General features: G+C 40.6%; 1 protein-coding gene across 1 annotated transcript; it reads left to right on the forward strand.

Moving 5' to 3' along the window:
- The first annotated feature begins 411 nt into the window (after positions 1 to 411).
- On the forward strand, positions 412 to 20,484 carry LOC121917682 (cilia- and flagella-associated protein 57-like). Its single transcript, XM_042443804.1, is given in 17 exon segments — positions 412 to 465; positions 1,532 to 1,671; positions 4,385 to 4,550; positions 5,768 to 5,881; positions 8,790 to 9,002; positions 9,823 to 9,996; positions 10,986 to 11,147; positions 12,098 to 12,249; positions 12,393 to 12,490; positions 13,177 to 13,367; positions 16,982 to 17,128; positions 17,130 to 17,156; positions 18,169 to 18,327; positions 18,652 to 18,795; positions 18,907 to 19,023; positions 19,983 to 20,117; positions 20,194 to 20,484. Coding segments are annotated over 17 exon segments (2,484 nt in total).
- Positions 20,485 to 20,505: the final 21 nt, after the last annotated feature.

Consider the following 20,505-nt stretch of genomic DNA (forward strand, 5'->3'; position numbering starts at 1 on the left):
TGGGAATCATGTGGCCCTCTAGATGTTAGATAGCAATTCTCAACATTTATTGTCACTGGCTATGCTGGCAATTGCACTCTGTCAACATCTGGGGAACCACATCATTCCCATTCTGACTTAAACCCTTGTAGGAAAGATTAACAATATAACATGTTAATACACATAATACAATACTGCCATAGTCACAATTTCAATGGTAACCACATCTAGCAAGTGCACATGAAAAGTACTAGTCACTGCACAGTAGGAGTGGGCAAAGTGCAGCCCCAAAAACCTTGAACACCACCAGACCCCCTACATAATTAAAAACTATTTTCTGATAGAATTTTGTCATCCCCATATACCCCCAAACAGCTCAAAGCTGCCCCCACAACACAGCACAACCCCCCCAAAGTCTGACAAAATTGAAACATGAAGTGGCATCGATTTCAGCCAATTTTGGAAGAGGTTATGCTTGTTTCTAAGGTATGTTGGGGGCTTGGGTGAGCAAAACCATTGAACTGTTGGGGGGGGGGGGTTAGGGTGTGTGTGGGGGGAGTGTCTTGTGGCTTGTGTCTGGGAGCATTGACATGAAGATGCAGCTGCCAGCAGCCCACCCTCTGCCATAACATCTATAATCTAGAGTGTAGTGGAGTCTCCTTCTTTGAAGGTCTTTAAGCAGAGGCTGGATGGCCATCTGTCAGGTATGCTTTGATTGGGATTTCCTGCATGGCAGGGGGTTGGACTGGATGGCCCTTGTGGTCTCTTCCAACTCTACGATTCTATGATTCTATATGCCAGGCCTATTATCTTTTAATATTCAGATACTTTTCAAAAGCTTTTGGGAAAAAGTTGATTGCACTTTTGTTTGTCTAATTTAATTTTTCTATCATTTGCTAGAGATTTATTTCTAACCAGTGCTGCATTAAAAAGGAGAAGCTAGTGGTATCTGGACAATCCAGTGCTTCATCGAATGTAGCTCTGTATTTCAAATATGTATAGCAGAAAACTACTTCAAATACGTACAGTGGGCCCTTCCCTTATGCAGGGGATCCGTTCTGGATCCCCCCCGTGTAAGGGGAATTCCGCATATGCTCACACTCCATTGCAATTAATGCAGTTCATGCTTGCAGCATGGGCACAGGCACCATTTGTTTAATTATTGTGCAGCTTCAATGTAAGCTTGGAGCTGTCTAGGTGCGCCTGCGTATGGCACAGGCACACTGTATAGCAGAAAACCTTTTCAAGAACTATGATGTGTACTATTTCCATTCATATTCATGTACTTATTTTACCAACTGAGGACTTCTGATTGGGCCTTCTCAATTGAATTGTTCTGTAGTCATTGGTGTACAAAATTCACATGTTCTCTTTTTTCAATGATAAATAAAATATACATAAATGGAACCAGCCTTAGTCAACAACCCTTTACTGTGATAAATATAGTGCATATTAAATGCTTTCTTTGCTTCATAGATTAAAGTTCACTTTCCCTGAAATTTGTTAGGAAGTAATGTGAGTATTTCTAGCTAACATTTTCCTATCTCTCTAGGGGGACGTGGCTCGCTTTGAATACTTGAATTTCCCTATACATTCTTCTTCTATTACTGGCTTGGATACCTGCATTCGCAAACCCCTTGTTGCTACCTGTTCACTGGACAAATCTGTCCGCATCTGGAACTACGAAACCAAGTAATAAAACATAATCAACTATAATTCTGGAGAATAAAAAAGGATAACAGTGATACACTGCATACATACAAATATTGAAAGTATAGCTTGTAAAATGCAACCAACTTATGGAAAAGAAGATCACAGGCTTCTATTAGCAATTGTTTGGTATGGTGGTGTGGGTGGTAAATATGGCACTTAAACCAGCAACATATTTAAACAAGTCAATACAAAATGTTTGTGTTACTAAACATAGTAAAAAAAAAAAAACCAATAGTAAACATACAAAAATCCTGTAGGCAGACAATATTTTAAACTTTACCAGTGTACAATTATAACAGGAATGGGAAATTTCTAGCAGCCGAGTAGCTTTATAAGTTCCCTTGGGACCCTGGAGGGCTGCATCTATCCCACACCTACCATGTGGGAGAGGGTGCCTTTCCAAAACTGACCAGTCATACCCCTAGACTCCTGCTTGGAGCACAATTAGCAATTTCAAACACCTTTAGATCTTGGGTATGCCTTTTTTTTCAAAAACTGCATGTAAATTCTAGGCAGTCCTGGTTTCAATGCACACACACACCTGAAACAGACCTAGGAGGCAAAATGCTCTAAAATGGCAGATTACACCTTTGTGGAGTACAGGTGTCCAGTTTTAGGTCAAAAGAACTGAACAGCCAGGGAGGCACATTTTGCCCACTCTTACTTTATAGGAAGTTAAGCAAGCAGAAAGGTAAATAAACAGTACTTAACAGCAAGCAGAGGTGTATGAATACATCAGATGATTATCAACAGCACTATATTAACCAGTAGTAGATATGCAGGTAATACCATATTTCAATGTCCCTAGGTGTATGACTTCATGGATTTAGGCCCAGTACAGATGGCGACGTTGATTCTAGAGTTCCGGAGCGCGCAGCAACTGCATGCTTCGGAACCCTAGAACATACCACCACTACCATCGTGCCAGCCTCCTGTCTACATGGGGGGCTGCCATGATTACGTACACAATGTGCAGTATCCGCACATCATAGGGCTGCATTGCAGCCCTTATGACGCCACAAGGAAGAAACTTTCTTCCTGGTTGCGTATCATTCCGGTGCGGTTTGGCTGCTCCGGGAACAATGTGCAGCCACCCGTATGTACAACCCCTTAATAATCTTTGCTCCAAACAGTAACCTAGTTGGCTCCTATAACAATGCTACTTTTATTTCCTAAAACTTTTTTATGGCTAGTTTGAAAGCATCTGGAGACCAGCAGCTCTGATAGATGGCTTTCTGTCTACAATCAGGTATCACTGTGTAGCAATGTGAGCAAGTAGTATGAACATTCCTGTAACTATACATTATTTATTATGTGAAATAGTACCAGATTATTTTTGCTGCTCTGTTTGTATGTATTGAATTAGATGGGTAAGTCTTTTACTATGTCAAGTAATCCTTGTTCTCCTTTGTGGTCTGTTTCAATGTATTTGACCATTTTAGTGAATAATAATAATAATAAAATTTTACTTATGTTTCCCCGCCTCTCCCATTGGATCGAAGCGGGGTTACAGACTAGATAAAATCCAACATATACATAGAAATCTTTAAGCAAGTTACTAACATTAAAATCTCAGCATATCAATAACAATTACTGTATCAGTTAACTTACCAGTTAACAATACAATTGAGGAATAGAACATCATCTCTTTCAGGGAACATGTCAGTCAGTATATTATATCATATCGTGGTAAGCTTGGCGGAAAAGCTTGGTTTTAATCGTTTTCTTGAATACCTGTAGTGAGGTCGCCAGGCGGATGTCCTCAGGAAGGCTGTTCCACAAACTTGGAGCCCTTATAGAAAAGGCTCTTTGCAAAGGCATATTTGGGATTCCTTGTTTCCAATAAATTTGTACTGTACTTGATGATCTGAGGGTGCCGGGCGGATTATGAAGGGAGAGGCAGTCCCTTAAGTAACTCGGGCCCAAGCCATGTAGGGCTTTATAGGTAATAACCAACACCTTGTATTGTGCCCGGAAGCTAATAGGGAGCCAGTGAAGATCTTTCAGTATAGGTGTTATATGGTCAAACCTTGAAGAGCCGGTAACTAGCCTGACTGCCATATTTTGTACTAATTGAAGCTTCTGAACTTGGTACAAGGGTAGCCCCATGTAGAGCGCATTACAGAAGTCTAGACGAGAGGTTACCAGAGCATGTACTACCATTTAAAGGTCCCTTTGGTCCTGGTAGGGTCACAGTTGGCGTATCAACCAAAGTTGATAGCAAGCACTCCTGGCCGTCGCATCTACTTGAGATGACAACTGTAGGGACAAATCCAGGAGTACTCCTAGACTACGAACTTCGTCCTTCAGGGGAAGTGTGACCCTGTCAAAGACAGATGGACAAATATCTTTCCTTAGACCTTGGGGACCTATCACTAGTACTTCCATTTTTACTGGATTCACTCTGAGTTTGTTTTCCCTCATCCAGCCCATTACCGACTTCAAGCAGGCGTTCAGAGGAGAGATGCCTTCCCTAGTCACTGCATCAGTCCGAGACATAGAGAACCATATTTGGGTGTCCTCAGCGTACTGATAACACCTCGCCCCATGTCTCCGGATGATCTCTCCCAGCGGTTTCATGTAAATGTTGAACAGCATGAGGGAGAAGCTGTGACATGAATAGCACATGTTGTAGCTTTATTACAGAGAAAGTTGTCCTATGCACAGAATGATATGGCTCTTCTTCCTGCAGTACACTGGACCTATATAAGGAATACCAAGAAGAAGCATATGCACTTGCCCTGCATCCTAGTGGTCTCTATGTTTTGGTCGGTTTTGCTGACAAATTGAGACTTATGAATCTGCTAATTGATGACATACGAGCTTTCAAAGACTTCAATGTACGAGGGTGCAGAGAGGTGAGTACTGCAGGGAAGGGAATTGACAAAGACTTTTCAATGGGCATACCAGAAGAAAAAAAAATGTGGAAGGAACCTTTGGCATCATATTAGAAGGTGCAGCGGGAACATAATGTTATGGTACAGATTTTAAGGGGGGAAGATTTGTTACCACCCTTGCTCAGGACACATGTACTGGTGCACATGTGCAGACTACATCATAGCATGTAGATAATAAAGTAACATTCTATTAAAGAACAATTAAATTTCAGTCAAAAAATTAGTGAAATGAAAGTTGTACATCCACAAAATGTTAACTCTGAAAAGGTTAGAAAGGGAGTAGGGATAATTTTGAAGAGAAGCAAATGTGAAGTGAACGAAAGGATTTTGAAACAGTGCTAGTAACTCAAAATGCAATAAGTCACCCTGCAGCTGTTTTGGGCTCTCCTAATGATTCTGTTGAGGAAAGCCCTGGATGTCTGCACGTAATCATGCCCTGTTACTTATTTAACAGTGTTAGGAGATACCATGCCTGAGTATAGAAAGGGTCACTGCTATCTCTTCTACTTCAGCAAAGCAGGGATTGGAATCCTCAGTCTAATGCATGGGCTAGATGTGGCTCACAGGGTTTCCACATCTGATCTGCAAACTGAAATGATTGGAGATAAGATTATATTAAAGGTAACTTAAAATACCCTGCATGGACTTGAGCTGTGTTTTGCAGGCACCAAAGCTGTAGCATACAACTAAGCTGTACTTTCCAAGCATGATACTTATTGCATTGGGACTTACTCCTGATATATGATTACAAAATAAATCCATGCTTTATATTCTTTATGAGAAAATATCCAAATTGCTAAGAATACCACTGGCCCCAACCCATGTCTTCAGTCTCATCCTTAACTGGAATGTATTCCTGAGATACTTCCTAAATTGGAATCCAGATCTTATGCTTCAAATGTTTCCCCACTGTGTCTGTAGATGTGTTGACTGGCACATCCCCAGATAAAATATAGCCTTTCAGGCTAAAGTGCTTGAATGGAAACAGACAAAATGATAGCAAAATAATGCTGTCTACTAACAACCAGTGCAGGTACTCACAATGAAATCGCATAAGCATGGATACTTAGAAGCTGCATTCACATCGTCTCCAAATTGTGACTAACAGTTATTTTTACAAAGAAGGCATTTGTGTAGATTTTTCATGTTTCATACTATCTCTAGTTTTCTTTCTACAGTGTGCCTTCAGCACAGGGGGTCATCTCTTTGCAGCAGTAAATGGGAATGTGATCCACATTTACTCCTCCACAACTTTTGACAATACTATTAACCTGAAAGGACACAATGGGAAGGTGAGTGGGTGCCACCTGTTGTGTAGAGCGAGATAAACAGAAAATCTCTGAAACCCAAGAATGATGGAATCTCAAAGAAACTAGTGGAAGGTCTGACTAGGGCTCGATTCTTTTTATTACAAATCAGCTAAAAACTAAAGAATAGGAATACAAGGTTTTTTTTCAGCAACTAGTTCCCTGTCAATGTAAATGTAGTTCAAGCGACTTTTCACAAACAATAGATTTAGTTATTCAGAACTTTCATCTATTTGGTGGCTTTAGTTAGAAGTAATTTTGGATATAATCTAGCCAAAGCAAAGTAATTTAAATGTGCATCTTCTTCTGGCCGGCATGGCCCTACCCTAGCCGGAGCAAGGCCACACCGGCTGGGAAAATGACCATGCTGCCAGGGCAAGACCACACCAGCTAGAAGACGCTCTTGCCTCGGTCAGCATGGCCTTTTCTCAGCCGGAAGCAGCTTTCTTCCAGCCAGTCCCGCCTTGCCTCGGTGGGCGCTTCCTACTTCCAGCAGGCATGGTCTTGTCTTGGTTGTAGCAAGGCTGCGCCAGCAGGGAACACAGTAATGTTGGCTGGGGCAAAGCTGCACTGACTGGAAGAAGACTACCCTGACCAAGGCAAGGGCTCCTTCTGGCTGGCACAGTCTTGCCCTGGCTGGCCTGGCTGTTTCTCCGACCCGCACAGCCTTGCTTCGGCCAGGGCAAGGCTGCGGTGGCTGGAAGTAGGCCACACCCACTGAGGTAAGCTGCGCCCGCTGAGACAAGCACCTCTTCTGACTGGCACAGCCTTGCCCCAGCCAGCATGACCATTTCCCCAGCTGGTCTTGGCCAGCACAGGCTTACCTCGGCTGTCTTGGCCAGCCAGGAAAATAGTCACACTAGCCGGAGGAAGGCTGCGCTGACTGGAGCAAGGCTGCGCCAGCCATAAGGTAAGGGAGGGCGGAAGGGAAAGAAGGAAGGGAAGGAGGGAGGGAGCTGTGGGCTTGCCATTTGCATGTAATCGAAACTGCAAAAGGTAAGTCTGCAGATATGGAGAGACGACTGTACATAGTTTAATGTGGGTGAAGTAAAATTTTGATAATATGTGATGTTTTTAGAGAAAATTATAAAAGACTAAGTTTTTTTTTAAAAAACTTAAAAATATGGAATTATTTTTCAAATGGATATTTAAAATTTATTTTTAAAAACACCCTAGAGCCTCTCTTTTCTGCTTCCACTGAACCTTGCCCCACTCACACAATCTCTTTAGCATTTTAACAGGATACAGGCAAATGCCACAGCCCATTTCTGCCAAAAGGCAGATATTTGAGAAGCAGTGGTGCCACACACACCTCTTTAGGCATCCTGCACTCCCTCCCACCCATCTACACTCTACCATTGATTTCTTTGGTGTGAGTGCTACTTCTTAAAGGGGCTTCCAAACACAGAGCTCTTCATGCTTTCATCAAGAAAGCAAAGTACAGCTATTTTGTTTTTCCCTCTGCAATTGATTTTTTTTCCTTAAGGAAGAAGATAGAAGCAGTACGAAAACATGTGAGGGAGATGGGCATATTGAAGAAATGTCTGTACCCTCTGTAAAACTGAGTTAATGAGGTAGGGCAAATATACAATAAAGCCTCTTCTGGAAATATCCAGTCTCCTAACTTCCTAAGGAACAGATGTAGAGATGATCCTTTTGAGCTATCTCTGGTTCTGCCATTCGTTTTACTATATTGTATTTTTGGTCTAATTTATAGTGAAAGAAGCTAGAAGATTACTGAGGGAAATAAAGGAGATATATAGGAGTTGGTATAAGAGACTAGTCAAAAGTGGAAGGGTTGCTCTGGAATAAAGTATATTTATTGAAATATGTCCATGTTACTGCATATTTTTATATTTTGGAATAATTTTATAAGCAATTCCAGTAATTAAACCATTTTGGATTATTAAAACAAAATATATGTGAGACAAAATTGTAAACATCTTAATTTTTTTAAAAAAAACCCTCAGTGCCTATTAAGGGCATTAACAACGGTATTAATAATTTGTGATAGCCATAAAATTTAAGCACTAAGCAAGTAGATTTTGCTGAAAAATAGTATTTTTAACTGTTCACTAATTTCCTTTAAAAGACCACAGGAACTGGAGAAAACACAACTTCAGAAAAAAATAAATGAAATGATAAACGGCAAACCCATTCTTGCCATTACCTAGATGCTGTAACTACCATATCCTGGCTTTGGTTTATACAACATTATTCTTGATCCCCTTAGCCTGATCCCCTCTGTTATCATAGGAATGCTTATTCTGACTGCTCAGGGTTAAATTGTTAATGCAAAAGTCCCGGAGACATATATGAAGCAGAGGACTGTAGCCAGTGCAATATGAGTTTGTGGTAGAAAAGAGGAGAGAATACTCAGGATGCTTTTGTAAGGCGGAAAAAAAGGAAATGTTACATTTATTATTTCAGGAAATTCATCTTAGGTTAGGAAAGGAGACAGATAAAATAAATTATGTACTTAGATTTCAATAGAAGAGCCTCTAAAGCTGGCTGTCTTTTGTGGACGTAAGCCATCTTGAAATGGGAGCCTCATGGATGCGCCCTTCCCAGTCAAAAAAAGAGACAAAACAATAAATAACTTTTGGGGAAAGGGGTAAATGATCCTCTGTAGGCAGGAAGGAAGCTTGAGTACATAAATCAAAGAAACAGAGGTAAAACAAAAGGGCAGACATGCTCTCTAGAGTTCCCTCTCACTAATCCCTGTATACAAGCATTGGCACCTCTTTTCTTCCATCACTGCATCTGTTAAGAAAGATATTTGGATACAATTGCACTAAGGTAACTAGGAACAATACCAGTCAGCAGACTTCTCTATGCACTAATGAGGAGCCTGGACATTCTGCATATTCTTATCTCCTTTCTGCCTCTCCAGGTGCGATCAGTTGTGTGGAGTATGGATGATTATAAACTAGTCTCCTGTGGCACAGATGGGGCAGTATATGAGTGGAACCTCCAGAATGGCAAGAGGGAATCTGAGTGTGTTCTGAAATCCTGCAGTTACAGTGGAGTGGCGATATCCCCAGATTCAAAAGTTGTCTTTGCTGTTGGATCCGATCATTCCATCAAGGAGATTTGTGATTCTTCGGTGAGCCCATGTAGATGCAGTGTTGCAGAAAGTACAGCTATACCTCAGTGAAATGCAGTGGTATAGCTGGCAACACTCATTTATAGTTCTAGCAGTTTAGGCTAATTGTTCCATGTAGTGCCAGATGTTTTCATTGTTCTTATTCATTCTGTTCTGTTACAATGCATCATTCTATCATATAGATCACATTGGTCCTCACCTTTGGAGTTGTGGAAGAGGGCAGGTGTCTGCACCACGGCTTGTTTGTTTATGGCTGTATTTCTCTGTATTTCTCTCACTAATGATGGTCTCACCATTGAAATTAGGCAAGAACCCAGTGTTGGGTATTTCCCTTGCCAGCTGAAGACTAGCATTTTCCTGTTCATTTTCCTAACTGTTAACTTTGTAGTTGCTCTGTAGTTAACTCTGAAGTTAACTCCTGTTTTTTTTAATGAATGGCTTTATGAATTTACTTTTATATCATTTTATCTTTTTTAGCTATGGTTTTATCCTGTTCTAATTATACATCAATTTTGAATATTTAAAATGAAAGTTAATACAAGTATATTGATATTGGAAATAAGTATAAAAGAGTGTACGAATTCTGGCTCAACTTAGTGCAAACAAAATGTGATTTTTTTTAAATTAATTTTTTTACTCATCTCCTCAATTGGGAGGAAAGTCTCAGGCTAATTGTATGCCAGGTCAGAAGGGAGGGGAGCAGAACACACCTGGTGTGGATGGTAAAACTGTGTACCATTGGCCACTTTTCAGTTCAAAATCACTCATTTCTCTATGACTTTCTACATGTGAACCACAACATTGTAGACCTGTCTTTCAGATCCTGCGAGAAGTACCTACATTTGATGTTGTCTACACATGCATAGTGGTAGCTCATTCTGGGCGCATGGTGTTCACTGGAACATCCACAGGAACTATCCGATCCATGAAATACCCACTCCCTGTCCACAAGGAATTCAATGAGTATCAAGCCCATTCTGGTCCTGTCACCAAGGTAAAATGCAAGCTTAGTCTTCAAGTGATCTTTATTGTGGTATGCTTTGTGAATCTCTTCTCTTTCTCACTATACAATATCTAATAAGGCAGAATTGCACAACCTACATTACAAGATGAGCCACAAGTGGGCATCTAAACATATCTAAATTTGCAATGTTTATCATATAGTAGTTTAATGGGAATTGCAAGACATGAAATGCAATATACTCCAGTAGAAGTCAGTGGGATATGGTGAAAATGCATTCCATCCATTCAAAACATGAACAACTTGGGCCTCCCAATGTTATTGGACTGCAATACCTATCTGAAAAGCACAGGTTGCCAGTTGTACATTAGTTTTACACAAGACATTGAAAAGCTAATGCACAAATACTCTTATAGTATATTTTGTGTCACTGCTGGAAACTTAAATGGAGGCAGCAGAGATATCCTACAAGAAGCAGTCTTCCAGAACCAGTCCTGTGGACAAACAGTGATATAATGTTGTGTTTCAGTCTCAGAAAAGCTATCACCCCACCACCCCCATCCAGGGTGATCTTCTGTGCATTCTTCCAATACCAGCCGCCTTGCACCTAAGTGATTGCAGTTTCAGTGTCAAGAGAAGTGGCAACAACAGGATTATCAAAAGTAAGAGTGCAATTGAGCTCTTGCAGTCAAATGCACAGAGCGCTGTATAATGTAGTCTAGCAAGCTCCTTGTAGCCATTAGTTACTCAAGTTGGCTTCACACCCAAGCACTTTCTCATCAAACTGGATGTACAAGAAGTAGTGCAACAAGAGATGTTCTTCTTTCTGTGCTTGCTTGTAATGGTCAAAGCCATTAGCAAAAGGCAGAAAATTACTAGATTGTGGTTCCGCTTACATATTTTTTATGAATTCAGAGGGGAAATCAGTTGATTCTCTCCACTGTCCTTTTTCTCCAACTCCTCAACTGTTCTTTCTCAGTGCAGCTCTGTTGTTGTTCTCCCCACCACCACCACTTTTCCAGATGTCCGTAACTTCTGATGATCAGTTCCTGCTAACGTCGGCAGAAGATGGCTGCATAATTATTTGGAAAGTATATGACAAAGAGGGACGAGGACTGAAAAGAGAAAGAGATGTGCCGTACTCTGATGAAGTGTTGATCACAAGAACAGATATGGAAGAAAAGGTCAGTATACAACTCATTCATACTGCTTTAAGGATCCCCATATGTGTTTCCAAGTGGAAGAGGATACAACATCAATAGTCTCAATATCATCTAATCCCAGTGTGTAGACAGCACCACTCTAGTAAGAACCAAGGTTGTAGAGAGGGCAGCTACAAAGTTAAGATAGACCCATGATGAAGGTTTAAAACACATTAGACCTAAACCTTTGCTCCTTTCTCTAAGCTACACTTACAGCAAATGCATGTGCCTATACAGGTGAAGCTAGAAACATATTCACACTGCCTTGACATATGGTAGCTTTTTAGGTATAAACTGTGTTATACAGTATGTATATAAAGTGTGTTATATATATCCATGACTAATTTAGGATTCAGGACCACAGAGCAGGGATGCACAAGATGTGACCGTGGCAAAGAGCATGCAGTCTCCCATCCACAGGCTATTTTTATGGCTCCAACTTCCCTGAATTCCCCAAATTATCCCCCCCCCCTTTTTTTTTGCCTGTCCTGGAAGCCTGCAGTAACAGCTGTTCACTTTTTAAATAGGTTGTAACCCAGCCACCCAGCATCCACTGTTTGACATCAGAAATTCATTTTTTTCAAAAAAAAAAACAAACCCCAGAAGCAGACTTCAAACTGCAGTTGATCAATTAGCGTTTTTAGCACTCCATACAGCCCTTGGAAAGTATCAAGAGCAAAAAATTGTCACCTAGATTTGCTATACTTGGTCACTCCTGCTGTACACACTTGCCTTGAAATAGGTTCTATTGAATTCAGTGGGACTTAATTCTGAGTAGATATGTATGAGATTGTTGTGTTAATAAATCAGCTAAAATAAAGTTCCTTTAAGCTATTGCACGTAAGACCTTTTTTCTGTTATTTTATACATATACCATAATGTTTATGAACTGACTCTTTTTGCTAATACTCTTATAATTACTTTCTCTGCAGACACAAGTCATGTTAGAGCTAAAAACACGTGTGGAAGAGCTGAAGATGGAAAATGAGTACCAGCTGCGTCTCAAGGACATGAATTACAATGAAAAGATTAAGGAATTAACTGAAAAATTCATCCAGGAAATGGAATCACTGAAAACAAAAAAACCAGGTGTGGAGGAAACTAGTTGCATCCTCAGCATTGCAATATCTCCCTTATAAAAATTGTCCTTTCCTAACGTGCAGTGATTTGAAGGAAATGAAGAACTAGTACACTTAGTTTCAAATTATATTTTTATTCCTATGTATTTCAGGTATTGAAAACAGAGAAAGAAAAACAGGAAATGCAACACCAAGAGCAACTTACAGAACTAATAGAGAAGCAATCAAGAGAAGTGCAAGACTTAGGTGAGGAGGAACTTAAGTAACATTTCCCTCCAGAATGGGAGAAAGGTTCTCATCATGCTCTTTTCTCTCCATGCCATTGGGATAATTGTATTCCCTGAGTCTACATAAGGACACTAGTTTGTTTGAATATAACGGAAATGAATCCATATTTCATGATAGCCATTAGGGCTGAAGGGCAGGGTATAAAATAAAATAAATATTTAATTATAATTGTATCTTCTTGCCCAGTGAAGTCAGAGAGAAATGAAAGGCATGGCTAAGAATGATAAAAAGAAGGATAAAAATAATTAAGATAAAAAGAAGCATACAAATGAACACACAGGTTGGATATGTTGCTGGGATACCTTGGAATTTGGTACATAAAAAACGTGCCTAACTATCTCTATCATAGAGTTCCCTTTCACCTCTGTCTGTCATTAACTGTTGTCTACTTTGCTAAATTCTCTTGTATTTCTGGCTGGAATTGCAGCAAATAATGGAAAATGGGAACAGATACAATTAAACAATGTACACAAATACAAATACACAAAAAAAGGAATACAGATACACAAAGAATGGAACAAAACTTAACATACATGGCACAGTAAGATAAATTAATTTTTTGCAAAAACCTTTCTTGCCACATAGAGTCAAGTAAGATTTTGCATTCTTTTCTTCTTTTTCTATTCATTTATTCATCTGGTCAGAATCTGGCAACAACCAGAAGCTGTTGCTTGAATATGAGAAATACCAGGAGCTGCAAATGAAATCCCAACGCATGCAGGAGGAATATGAGAAGCAGCTTCATGAAATGGAAGAGAGCAAGAGCCAGGCAATGGAGGAGCTAACAGAGTATTATGAGGCAAAACTGCTTGAAAAAACTGCACTGCTGGAAGAGGTATGAGCTGTGTGTATTTTATTTTTTAAGACAGGGGTAGGCAACCTTTTTGAGCCGGGGGCCGGGTTGCTGTCCCTCAGACAACTGGGGGGCCGAAGCCAAAAAATAAATAATTAAATATATATTTTTAAAAAAAATAAATAAGTAAATAAACCGGGACAAATGTAGGACAAAATTTTCAAATGGAGGGCACGCTAAAAATTTGCTGATTTTTTTAAAAAATGTTAATATAAATGCATGTTTCGGAGGCTTCTATAGACAATTGCTTCCCTTGCCCACCGCTTGCCCCCCTTGCCTGCTGCTTGCCCCCCCTTGCCCACGTCCTCCTGATACGCCAAAGGCCCCACACCCTCACGCGAGAGGCCAAAGGCTCCGGCGGCAATCGGCAGCAGGACTGGGCGGGGGCCGGTCCCAAGGCCTTGCCGGGCCGCATTCGGCCCGCGGGCCGCAGGTTGCCTACCCCTGTTTTAAGAAGTGGGGGTAAATCAAGGAAAGCATTCATTTTAGGACCCAGGAAAATTTCCATTCAGTATGCAAAGACCCGATTCTTCGGTAGTTCTTCACTCTGGGACAAAACCTCTTCTGGACCAGTGGACCTAATTCCATACTTGCAACTATCTCTGTCTACGAATGAGAAAAGGGCAAAAAGCACACAAGGGAAACAGAATTTCCACTATGCTTGAACATAGGAAGAACACAAGCATTCATTTTCTGTCTGCTGCTCACAGCTTTCACTTTCACTAGGGTTCGCTCCTGATCATGTCTCCCTGACTGGATAACCCTCCCATTCTATCCCAGCCCAGTCCTAAATCTATTGGTGGTCTGGCCTGAGCAGCAAAAAGTTTATATTTCTTGTGGATCATTTTTTATGATCAGAAATCCATTGGTTAGAATGGCAAAATTCTGACTAAGATCTTAATGCTTTCTCTGTATGTGGCAAGCATCATACTTTAAAAATGTGATATAGGAAATTACAGAGGAATCCAATCCAGCAGGTTTCCATAGCTATAAAAATCATAGCTTAAAGTACTTTTCTGTTGCATTTCCGGCATCACATGGTATTGCTGCTGCTGCTGCTGCTGTTGTTATGTGATGTCTAGTCAGTTTTGACTTACAATGACCCTATAAATAAGAATCCTCCAAAACTGTCAGTTATTAGTAGCCCTGCTGAGGTCTTGCAAATTCAGGGCTGTGGCTGTGCACATAAAGAAATCTAATCAGTGTTGCTCCAGCCATATTTATAATAATAATAATAATAGGTTTTATTTATATACCGCCCAATCACTGGGAATCCGAGCGGTTTACAATAGAGGGGATAACAGACAGTTCCCTGCCCACAGGCTTACAATCTAAAAGACACGACACAAAAGGAGAAGGGAATGGTGAGGGGGGGAGGGAATCAGGTCCAGCATTCTTCTCTCCCTCTGAGGCCTGGACCAAGGCAGATGGACCGGAGGGAGGGCTCTTCTGCTTCAGGCTAGCCCCTGATGGAACTGGGCCAGCCTACTCTCTCCCTCAGAGGCCGAAAGATGACAGTTAGGGAGGGAGGAGCTTCTTTCTTCGGGCTAGCCCCTGATGGAACTGGGCCAGCCTTCTTTCTCCCTCAGAGGCCGAAAGATGACAGTTAGGGAGGGAGGAGCCTCTTTCTTCAGGCCAACCCCTGATGGAACTGGGCCAGCCTTCTTTCTCCCTCAGAGGCCGAAAGAATATTTCGGATATTTATGTATCCTTTTTTATCACTGTCAGTAATGGTTCCTCCTCATCCTGGAGGGAAGTGACTAGTGAGGTGCTATAAGGTTCTGTCCTTGCAGGGACGTAGCCAGGATTTTGGGAAGGGGGGTCCAGACTAAGTGCCACCATTATAATGGGGCTTGGGTGCGGTGGTGCAGCAGCACACACCATTCATTTTATCTAATGGAAGGGGGGGTCCGGACCCCAAGAACCCCCCCCCCCTTGGCTACGTCCCTGGTCCTTGACCCAGTGCTTTTCAACATCTTTATCAATGACTTGGATAGTGGAATAGAGGGCATGCTTATCAAACTTGCAGATGACAGTAAATTAAGAGGGGTTGTTATTAGCCCAGAGGGCAGAATCAAACTTCAAAATGATGGTAACAGATTAGAGAGTAAGACTAAAACTAACAAAATGAATGTCATCAGGGAGAAATGCAGGATACTACACTTGGGTGGTAAAAATGAAATGAACAGATATAGAATAGGAGACACCTGGCTTGACAACAGTACATGTGATCTAGGAATCCTACTGGACTATAGGTTGAACATGAGTCAGGAGTGTGATGCAGCAGCTAAGACAGCCAATGGAATTCTAGGCTGTATTGATAGGTATATAGTGTCTAGATCATTCCATTCTCCTTTAGTTAGACCTCACCTGGAATGTTTTGTCCAGGTCTGGGCACCACAGTTCAAGAAGAAAGTGAAAGCTGGAGTATATCCAGAGAAGCCCGGCAAAAATTGTGAAATGTCTGGAATTCATGCTTTACAAAGAGAGGCTTAGGGAACTCAGTATGTTTAGCTTGGAGAAGCAATGGTTAATGGGTGGCATGATAGCCATGTTTAAATATTTGAAGGGCTGGAGCATGCTTATTTTCTGCTGCTCCAGAGACTAGGAAACAGAGCAATGGATTCAAGCTACAGGAAAAGAGATTCCACCTAAACATTAGGAACAAATCCCTGATGGTAAGAGCTGTTCTAGGTGGAGCACATTGCCTTGGAGTGTAATGGAGTCTCCTCCTTCAGAGATTATTAAACAGAGTCTGGATGGTCATATCTCAGGAATGCTTTGGTTGTGTTATTCCTGCATGGCAGGGTTTGGACTGGGTGGCACTTGTAGTCTCTTCCAACTACAGTGGTACCCCAGGATACGAATGCGCCGCCTTACGAAATTTCCGGGTTACGAAAAAAATCAATTGAAAAAAACTGTTCCGGGTTACGAAGGTTATTTCGGGTTACGAAAGAAATTTTGGTGCTTTTCGGCGCTTTTTCGCACGAAATCGCGGCTTTTCCCCATTAGCGCCTATGGGTTTTCGGCTTGCGAAAGCCTTTCGGGTTACGAAAGCGGTGGCGGAACGAATTAAATTCGTAACCCGGGGTACCCCTGTATAGGATTCTATGATACTCCAAAGCCTTGTTTTTCCCTACTATAGCATAACTAACTATCTGAATCTTTCTGAATAACCACCGTTCACCTTCCCGTAGATATAAAGATGGATCTAAATTACATTAGCTACACTGAAACCAGTGTAAAATTGTAGTCTTATTTATTTTAGTGAGAAAAAAAGTGTGCCTAACTTAGGCTGAATACAAACCCTGTCTCATCCAGACTTTCTGATCTACTGACTTTGTGAGTCAGTATTTTTTGCATTCAGTGATTTTATCTGAGTCCTGTATCTTAAGGTGCAGCTAATTAAGACCTGAAGCACCACAACAATATGATGCTGCCTTTGCATCCCCAGAACATTGATATCCTTCTTCCTAATAGGCAGGCTAAAAGCATCTTGCCTCTTTCAGGCAATCCCTAATAGTTGTTTAATCCTCAGCAGAGTTGTTAAAATTCCTTTTATTTCTCCTTGTTGCTTTGCCGTCTCTAACATTTAGGCTCAGGATGATGCAAGACAACAGCTTCGAGAATTTGAGGAAACAAAGAAACAAATTGAAGAAGATGAGGATCGGGAAATTCAGGACATCAAAATAAAATATGAGAGGCGGCTTCGAGAGGAAAGAGAATCCAATCTGCGGCTAAAGGGGGGAGACAGGAATCATGAGGAAGAAGGTAGTCAACTTTTTCTGGTTTTCATGCTCTTGATTTGTTTCTATGTATTTAAATAATATGTAAATACCACTTTGACTACTGCCAGAGTAACAGTTGAAAGTTTGTGTAATATGAATATGTAATGCAAGAGTAAAGAAATTAAAGGATAACAGTAAGGCTGTTTGTGCAAACATAATTCTCTGCCTGTGTACACACACAACTTGAATATGTTGAATCTTGATGATGGCAATTTATTATCTCATGTATTCTTAATGTAATTTTCTTCATGTTTTGGTGTGAAAATAATGTAATGCCTCTGATCACTTGGAACAAATATCTACCTTCAGTTGCCTTATGATATTAGAGCAGTGGTCTCTCAGGCTTTACCTTTTACATTATTTATCCTCTGTTGTTGTTGTTGTTAACTTTTTTATATCCTGCTTTTTTTCCTCTATACTAGGACACAAGGTGGCTTACACACTGAAAAGATTACAATTGAAAAGATATCAAAGGTCACATTAAAACTGACTTAAATTAAGAACCATATTGAAAGTATACATGCAAAAAGATTTTTTAAAACGATAATCAATATGATTAAAACAATACAGCACTAACAGACATTTTTAATTCTAAATGTTTGTCCAAATAAAAAAGTTTTGGCTTGCCAAGAGAAGGACAAGAAGGCGGAGGGCATTCTAGGGCGCTCCAAAGTTTAGGGGCAACCACCAAGAAGGCCCAGTCACCAACCATGCCCATGAAAATGGCAGGACCAAGAGAAGGGCCTCTCCTTTGGATCTCAGGGTCTGGGTGTGCTTATATTGGAAGATATAATTTGTCAGATCCAAATCTGGTGGGTAATCAATATTTATACTTAGTGAGAATCTATCTTTTGGTGTGACACGATCATCTCTTATAGCTATCTACAAGGACAAGGAGAAGTGGTTCTTGCCTGTAATTCATATAGTTCTGTTATTCAATGAGACAGCAATTAAGTAGCTCCATTGTGGCAAATAAAATATGCTTTGTTCATTAGTTCAACAGTCTCCAAAAAGAGATTGAAGAACGCTGCAGTGACATTGAAGGAATGAAAGTGGAGCAACAGAAGTTGCAAGGGATTATTAAATCCCTAGAGAAAGATATCCTGGGACTGAAAAGAGAGATTCAAGAAAGAGATGAGACTATTCAAGACAAGGTGAAGTGCTTAGAGAGGTTTGGCTATGCTTCTTTCCCTGGTTTCTTTTCCCAACCTACTACTTTCAGCTAATGCTTGTAGCCCAAATATCTAACTGGTGAGAAAGAACCAACCTTCTAAACAAAGGCTTCCTTTCTGCCACCCTGTCTGAGGGATGGAACTTGGAATTCTTGATTCATTTTTCAAACCATGTTCCTCCTTCCTCCACCATTGTTTCACACAAATCACTTCTGCCTCCATTGTATCTGACTGGTCAAGAGATGAGGTTGTAAGAGGTCCCTGTATTTTTTAGATGTCACTTACATACTTGTTTATTTTCCCCAGGAAAAACGAATTTATGATCTGAAGAAAAAAAACCAAGAGTTGGAGAAATTCAAATTTGTACTAGATTACAAAATAAAGGAGCTGAAGAAGCAAATAGAGCCACGTGAAAATGACATAAAAATGATGAAGGAACAGATCCAGGAGGTGAGAACTGATGACACAATCTCATTCTTGCTGTGGATCTTGTTTAGACTGAAGGCCACATTGTGTCATGGGCCTTCTCCACAGTTTTCTCTCTTCTGTGCATCTGTGTAGATGGAGGGAGAACTGGAACGCTTCCACAAGCAGAACACACAGCTAGAACTAAACATAGCGGAGCTGCGGCTAAAGCTGAGAGCAACAGACCGTGAGATGCATAAAGAGATGCAGAAGGTAAGTCTTGCAGAAGGAAAGAAAATAATAGAGATGTTGATTTGACACCATGGGTGATATAAAATAGACAGTCCAATGTTTCTTGCCTCAAGAATTCTGGATAATGTGAAACTCTTGCATGGCATTTTGACAGGAACGATTGCTCGATCTGCATGTACCCACTTCCTAGGCATTTGGCTAATGCTCTCTGACCTATTGCCATAATTGTTATTTATAACATTCCAAGCTACTACTACTCATGTCTGTATTTTTTATGTTCTACATTTACACTTTTATTAAGTATTGTATACTGTATATGCCCATGTATAAGTCTAGAAATGTTAGTCAAAAAAATTGACACCAAAAACCTGGGTTAGCTTATCCATGGGTCAATGTAAATACTGTACTTTAATTCTTATAAAAAAGGGAACCATCCCCTGGTGAAAGGCAAGAATATAATGTGTCCTGGAAGCACTGACCCCCCTTTACTCTCTCATCGATCCAGCCTTTAGGGTAAGCCCAAACAGTTATATTTTGTGCTAAAGAAATATTAGTAATACAACTGTCAAAACTGATATGTCTTCCATTTTAAAAATTGGCATGGCAGTTATTCTTAGAAACAGAGAACTTATTATTTGCCCTATTTTTTGGATCATCTATAGCCTTGCATTTGCTTCATATCTTTTGAAATACATGACTGTACTTTTTACTGAATAATTCAGTTGTCACTTACCAGCTAATAAATCACTGAATGACAGAATATCAAGTGATGAACAAATGTGAGTTACTCTAGTATTCATCTCTTAAGATAAAAAGTTGGGAATGCTTTACAACTTTGAGTCTGCTGTTCTCCCTATGGGTTCCATGTCTTCTTATTAATATACATTCCATCAACAGTGTTTGAGGGCCTGGCCAGCAAGACCTCACCAACAGATAATTGCATTCTGGTGAAACAAACTTTAATGTTCCTCTGGCTGCAGGAGCGAGACATGGAAGCACTTGTGAAACGATTTAAAACAGACCTTCACAACTGTGTAGGCCTTATCCAGGAGCCTAAGAAATTAAAGGAGAGCATCAAGGATATCTATGAGAAGTATGTGCAGAAGGCAGATATGGTAAGTGAGCGTTCTTCCACCTTAATAACAGGTGCCTGCTGTATCTTCTTTGAGCTCATTTCCTTTGCATTTCTAGGTGGAAATTGTGGGGGTTGACACAGATTTACACCAGGAGTATACACGGCAGCGAGAGCATCTTGAGCGCAATCTTGCAACCTTGAAGAAGAAGGTGATAAAGGAGAGTGAAATCCATCGGGCAGACTATGTCCGCATCATGCAGGTACTAACACAGGAAAGAAGAAGGTCCACTCTTCCTACTTGTTGTGATGGGAAGGTTCCACATATTCCATGTAGAGCTTTTCTACACATTTCCAGGCTCAGAAGATTGAGCAATTCCAGTTTTAAAAATGATTTCTATATGAGTTAGAAAGGTATTATTTATTTATTT

Source organism: Sceloporus undulatus, unplaced genomic scaffold (genome assembly GCF_019175285.1).
Source record: "Sceloporus undulatus isolate JIND9_A2432 ecotype Alabama unplaced genomic scaffold, SceUnd_v1.1 scaffold_96, whole genome shotgun sequence".
In the NCBI taxonomy this organism is placed as follows: domain Eukaryota; kingdom Metazoa; phylum Chordata; class Lepidosauria; order Squamata; family Phrynosomatidae; genus Sceloporus; species Sceloporus undulatus.